The sequence below is a fragment of the Helicoverpa zea genome, chromosome 1 (genome assembly GCF_022581195.2).
Source record: "Helicoverpa zea isolate HzStark_Cry1AcR chromosome 1, ilHelZeax1.1, whole genome shotgun sequence".
Taxonomy (NCBI): domain Eukaryota; kingdom Metazoa; phylum Arthropoda; class Insecta; order Lepidoptera; family Noctuidae; genus Helicoverpa; species Helicoverpa zea.
In genome coordinates, this window is record NC_061452.1 from 12,742,645 (window position 1) to 12,749,055 (window position 6,411).

The 6,411-nt window shown below is 33.9% G+C and overlaps 2 protein-coding genes across 4 annotated transcripts in view; one reads left to right on the top strand and one right to left on the bottom strand.

Annotated features, from left to right (window-relative positions):
* The window catches only part of LOC124636297 (beta-arrestin-1), a 68,549-nt gene extending 66,460 nt beyond the window's left edge, over positions 1-2,089 (bottom strand). For 2 of the 3 annotated variants that reach the window (XM_047172526.1, XM_047172373.1), the window contains exon 1: positions 1,710-2,089. The gene's annotated coding sequence lies outside the window, so the exon portion shown is untranslated. The remainder of the gene's footprint in view (positions 1-1,709) is intronic. The other variant, XM_047172815.1, reaches the window with a different exon arrangement.
* Positions 2,090-2,552: 463 nt separating this feature from the next.
* On the top strand, positions 2,553-6,057 carry LOC124632362 (protein FAM8A1). The gene is made up of 4 exons (XM_047167180.1): positions 2,553-3,006; positions 3,250-3,388; positions 3,855-3,981; positions 4,229-6,057. Exons 1-4 carry the CDS (start codon positions 2,676-2,678, stop codon positions 4,550-4,552), a joined length of 921 nt encoding a protein of 306 aa, XP_047023136.1. The 5' UTR covers positions 2,553-2,675; the 3' UTR covers positions 4,553-6,057.
* The last annotated feature ends 354 nt before the right edge of the window (positions 6,058-6,411 follow it).

Below are 6,411 nucleotides of genomic sequence, written 5' to 3' on the forward strand. Positions count from 1 at the left end.
TGCGATGTAAATTTTAATTGAAATAGTCGCCACTCGGCGCCAGCTCTTTATATGGCTGCAAAATAAAACAACACCACATAACTATATTAAAATAAATGTCGACACGACTTTACTTTGCTCTTGCTATGTAGGTACATTGTACAATATGATAATTGAGTTTACAAAATTTTTATCACGTTGCGGCCTTCCAGTGGCGTCATAATATTTATATACGCAAATAGAAGTATTCATTACTAGATTAACACGTCAAGTAATTGAATATTACTGTAGTGGACATGTGTTAGGCGGTAAGGTCTGGCATGTTCAGTTTACTTTGATATAATTCTACTATGTATTCTGTTGAATTTAGATGGGGTCTATTATGAAATTACAAGAGACGGAATGACAAGGAGGTTTTTAATCATATTGGATTACTACATTAGTTTGTAGACAAAGCTTCTTGTGACTAGCTAATTTAGTGAATAGGACACAAAACTTGTTTGTTTTTTACTTTTATCTGTCTGACATATTTTGTTTACATAAATTAATACAATCACAAGGAAAAGAAAACAAGAACATGTTATGAGATGATTTCAAAAACATAATGTTATTTAATAACAAAAGTTGATCAGTAAAACCAGATCTTGTCAAGCAAGTTGCCAAAAATAGCTTTTTTTGACATAAATTAATTATTTTGCTATTATGCCAACGGAATAATCATTGGTGCACAATTATAATTAGGTATTATTTTAATTTTGTAATGAATGGGGGAAAACATGTGTTCTCACCACATTTAAGAACCGTGATATCAATGGTCATTAACAATGACATTGTTATTACATGTGGTTTGATTGTAAATTCATAACTATTAATTTACACTTACAAAGTAATTAAAGATATGCTGAGAATAAATATATTTATACAGTGAGTGGACACCTTAAATTAGAAACACTCTTTGTACTTGAGTTATTTAGAACTTATGCAATGGATTCACTCCAGGTAAAAAGTTTTCAAAAATAATGTGCTATAAATAATTACAGTTGATCTGTATTTATATACAAATTGCAAAAGTTTAATGTGTCATAATACCTGATGGTAGTCTTCTATGGAAGTGAGTGCTCCGTGCATCAACTGTCTGGATGTGTGCAGTGTTAATAATCAGTGCCCTTTGGGGGATATGTTCCAATGAATTTAATAACTAGCTTTTTGATCATCTTGGTTAATCAAATAGTCAAAAAGTGCTGATATGGTGGGTCGTCTTAGGGGCGGTATTGACTACATTTTCATTTCTGAAAGGTCAGAATCTCATGCACCAATAAACAGAAATTTTTATTTAACGAGAATTATGAAACATGACAATAGGTACACCTGAAACACTGTTGGTACTGCAAATATTTTATTATGAAAAAAAAAATTATGAAAAGAATAAGTTCATTAGGACAAACAACGTTTCTGACACCAATGAGAACCATCTAATTTACTGAAATAACCTTACTATTTCATAGCAAAGGAACTGTTTAGGGGCCCTAAAAAGGCGTGACGCACTTTATTATGGCATTTCACCAAAATCAACACTCATAATCACAATGATAACATTATGATAGCCCTCTTCCGTTCGGCGAAAAGTTATTCTCTCCAAATAAAAACACATAATTCATAAAAATAAACCGGAGGATAGGTACGTATCAAGAAACATTGTAACCTTCAATGAATTCACAGTAAATACTTACATACAACCGGTCAAGAAGAATTGCGCGTAAGCTTCTCTGTATTTACCACTAGTCCGTCATGGAACACATCGTATAGTATCCAGCTAAATTCTGTAAATTACTGATTAGTCCACAGCTGACTCTGTCGTTATACCAAAGTTTATTCAGAGATAAATGCTACACAACACTGGGAAATAATATAGCACAGCGTCACAGGTATACAAGCTGTCATATAAAAAACAACTTTAAAACATAAATGTTCACTCTACGATTCTATACCACCCAAATTCACATCACCATTATTTGCGCACGCAGAAGTACCTAGTACGAAGTCGAGCAAGTCTTTTGGGTCCGACGTTTGCATCGGCCATTCGGCTAGCACGACGGCTGCCTGACATAAGAAATGTTACCAGATTATCAAAAAAACTTTGAATCGTAGGCGTTTATTTATTATTTATGTCAGAAATAATTTCCTTTCTGTAGTAATATTTGCTATGAAATACTTAACTAATTAACTTTATTGTTTGTTTCAGACACAAAAACTCAGCAACCCATTGTTAAATCCACAACTTTAAAAGTAAAAACATAATTTTGCCTGGTTTGTTTTTAGTTTGCCGGTTATCTTTTCCCGTATTCTATGTTGTATCATAAATGACTGTCTTTCGAATATCTCCTTTGATTAAAGAAAAGGTTTTTATTCGTTTTATTAACTTTGTTTCCCATTTTTTTCTCACAGGTAACATTTGAAGTACGGTCCAAGAACCAGTGTTATGAAATCGACTAAACGTCGGGCACTAAATCAATCACCACTTCAAAATTGATACATGTATCCGAAACATAAATAAAAAAAAGGCGACAGCGTTGTTGGTGGTTAGTCAAAGTCAAAAATGTCAAAACAAATTAAAGTCAACAAACTGACGTGTACTTTACCTGTAATTTTAGATACAAATGAAAATATCTAATTAGATAATTTTCTAAGCGTTCATAATGTCGGAGTCGGAGAGACTTGTGCAAAACGGAATAGGCCCTGCTGTAGGTGCTGAACGCGGAGGAGAAGGCGATGCGCCACCGGTTGTGTCTGAACGAGAAGCGTATTTTCAAGCTCTTCGACTATGGATTCAGCAAGCTCAGATGTATCAGAATCTATCTACGTGTTTTCCTTACTATATGATGACATTCCAAGGGTTGCAGAACAATGCTACAAATGTTCCGCTATTGAATAACAACTATCAGTTTCAAGTGCCTTTCCAGGTGCCCAACCCTCCTCGGAACGCTCCCGAAACTCAACCTCAGGTTGAAACTCTTACGCCCGCTGAAGGTATTTAACGCGACTACCAACATATACCTATAAAATATATCATAATTCCTTATTATATTTGTTTTTGATGCTTGATCAACACAAATAATTACAAATTACAAAAACATATAGTGTAACGCTGTCGAACAGTATTGGTATCCTAATGTTAAACACTAGTACATGTATGGTTTGGTGGGTGGTCTTGTTTTGTAAATAATGTCACTGATATCTTTTCTATTCTATCAATTAATATTTCTGTTTCAGTGATAGCCCGTCACGGTGGCTACGAGTATGTGATCCCGCCGCTCCACAAGCGGCTTGTTGCCGAGTTCATTGATTTCATGCTCCTGTTTATTGTCAAACTCATTGTGACATTCATGGCTGTGGATATGTTTGAATTGATGTAAGTTGGTATTATTTAAGACAAGTTTATAGTAAATGCTTGTATACAAGTATGAAAAATTATAAATATGAAACATACCATTCTTTTTTCAAGCACTTATTGCCTTTTGGTATCACATTTTTTTGTTAGTTAATCAAGAAAAAATTTGCAATCAAGTAAATGTTGTGTTGCTTTGTCTGAAAGATAAAAAAAGGATTTTTTAAATGAGACATTTTATTTAGTGTGGATTTGTTATCTTATGAATTAATGATGTTATTCTTTCCTGTTTTGCAAGAGTAGTGTTGGTGTAGTTTTTAACTGAATCTATATGTATGATGTAATCTTAGGTATACTATTCTTACTACCTTAATTTAAAAACATTTGTTTATCGTTAAGTTGTAATAGACTGGTTTATAGCTGTACTATACTTTCATGAATAAATTAACCTAGCCATGTACTTATATTTAACATAACATTAATATTTCAGTGATCTGGAGAAGTTTGATTTCTACAAGTTCAGTGAACATTATGATGACTACAAGTACGCGATGGAGCTGACATCAGAGATTCTGTTTCTTGAAGTTATCTACAGAATACTTGTATGCATTTTTGAGGTAAGTGCCTATGATCATACATAACCATCAACTCAAGCAAAGGAGATCCCTCATTGTTTTCCAACATATCCATAATATCCATAAACACAGGATTTCTGTGGTCTGTTTCTCCCAGGTTGTAAGCAAGACCGCAAAATACATATTTTTGTATCAAGTTAATAATGTGAATATTTATTATAAAAAAAATATTTATATTATGTTTATTAATATTATGTTTTAATGGAATTTAATTTCAACATAATTTCAGGCTTTCTGCTTATCCAGCAGCGTCGGACGAACCGGAGGCGCTACGCCCGGCAAAGCATTACTTGGCATCCGCATAGTAACAGCTTCAGCTGTCATACCAGTCGAGGGCAGACCTCGGGAAACTGTCCTGCTATACCCTGGCCGAACTCTCTCCTTCACTGTGGCTCTAGTAAGATCTTTGATGAAGAATTTCCTCATATCTTTACTGTTCCCTCTATGCGTTGTCCTCTTTGTCTTTCGTCATAACCGCACGGGCTACGATCTCCTTTGCGGAGTTATTGTTGTAGAGGAAAACATGTTTCCCCCGAGACGACACGCTCCTTGAGTCATGTGTGCCACTTGTATTCAGAATGTATGTGATTATTATAACAACCGTGTAGTAGTATTTACGCGGTGACTACGGCTGCTCCCTAATTTGTTGGTGGGATTTTTTTTTAATTTGAAACAAGAACCTCTTGTGAAAACGCTATACTTGTATCCCACCAACTAACTATGGAGCACCTCTAGCGTCTTGGATAACACTTCAAAATGTATAACTCCTTGATAAATAATTTGTCAATGTAATTTTAAAGCTTTGCCCTGGACAGTACCTGACGCAAATACATATTTTCATTTGTTAGCCTTAAAAGGTGGTACTGGTGATTTGGCGCGTACAAACGGAGTAACGTAACATGGGCATACCTTTCAATCAAGAATATCCCAAGTATGAGGATACTGTACTCGTCGATGTAGTTTTTTAAAAGTTTATCAAACGGTGCAGAAAGTATTTTTCGTATGTAGTCTTTCATTATATGCTGAATTATAAGGTACTGTCCAGAGATCTTGAATATTCTGCTTTGTGATTGGAGTGTTAGTGGACCCTACTTTTTTCCGAAACGAATTAATTATTGATGTGTTTGGAAATACATACATGTTTTCCACTGTCCCTCTAGAATCTGAACCCCGCTATTTTAAGTACAGAAGAAATTTGTACTGGGTGTGTAAGAAAGATAACAAATACCAATGTTATAACTCTTCAAATTCTTTGCATACACCATGCATTCAGTTTTAAGACAAAACTATAATAGAATGACTGCATCAGGGTTATGGGCAACGTAGAAAAAAACGTTTTTTTTGGTAGGTATTTGGTTAACAAAGATTTATTTTATTTACTTGTTTGGTTATAAAATTATTCCTATTACGTTAAGAGATTTTGTGTGTAAGTTATTCATATTATTAGTTTATCTGGGTGCATTATTTTTGTATGAGAAATTCCAGTAAGAATAATAATTAGTGGGTGTACTTTCTTAAAATAAATATGTACCTTGATGTGTTAAACAGTTATAGAATAATCAAATGTATTTTTGTGATTTTTAAATTAAAATAAAGTGTTATATAGTTTTGCATCTAGGATTGTAGGCTTAAATTCTGATTACCCATCACTGGTTAATATGGTACAGTAAAATGTATTATTAGCTATTATATCGCCATTCGCCAAACTTTATGGCGGCTCGGAACATCGCGCTAGTCGCTGACAAGGACTAGCATACTCGCCCAAAGTTTTTTTTTTCCCCTGTAATAATAAGTGTACATTCGCACATTGTACTGTACACATTTATTTATTTTATTAACTATACTATACTAGTAATAAATGTGTACACTGGAGTAATATGAAACAAGTCAGTTCTTTGCAAATAAATGGTTGTGTGAGATCGTATTTCATATACCTACCAATTCGTGTATTTTACACTAAATAAGTACCATAAACCAATCAAAAATCCTAAGTTACGAAATTGTGATATTTATTTTTGTGTAATAAATTGTAAATATTGAAATAAAATATAAAAATCATGAATTTGTTTTATTGTGATGATACTAATTCCTATCTCAATTCCTAAATCAATATTGATACAAATATTAATTTCTAGAAGAAGCAATAAGAAACTTCGTAGCATTTCATAGTGTGTTATATAGTTTAAAGAACTGTTTCCCGCAATTTCACCTGGGCCCCGAGGCGAGGTAACTTTCTTTCGCACCCAGATAAAAAGTATCCTATGACCTATCTATGGCACTAGCTATGTCTATTACCAATTTATCGGAATGGTTCCCACAAGGGTATTTACCGTACCTTTCTCAGCTTCCACGCTATCCGTGAAATTTCGCGACGAGGTACTTGGGGAAGTCGACCGTTGCTAATGAGGAATA

Coding starts and splice junctions, on each gene's coding strand:
- LOC124632362 (XM_047167180.1), top strand. CDS start 2,676: ATGTCGGAGTCGGAGAGACTTGTGCAAAACGGAATAGGCCCTGCTGTA. Junction 3,389..3,854: donor GTGGATATGTTTGAATTGAT/GTAAGTTGGTAT, acceptor TTAATATTTCAG/TGATCTGGAGAAGTTTGATT. Junction 3,982..4,228: donor TACTTGTATGCATTTTTGAG/GTAAGTGCCTAT, acceptor ACATAATTTCAG/GCTTTCTGCTTATCCAGCAG.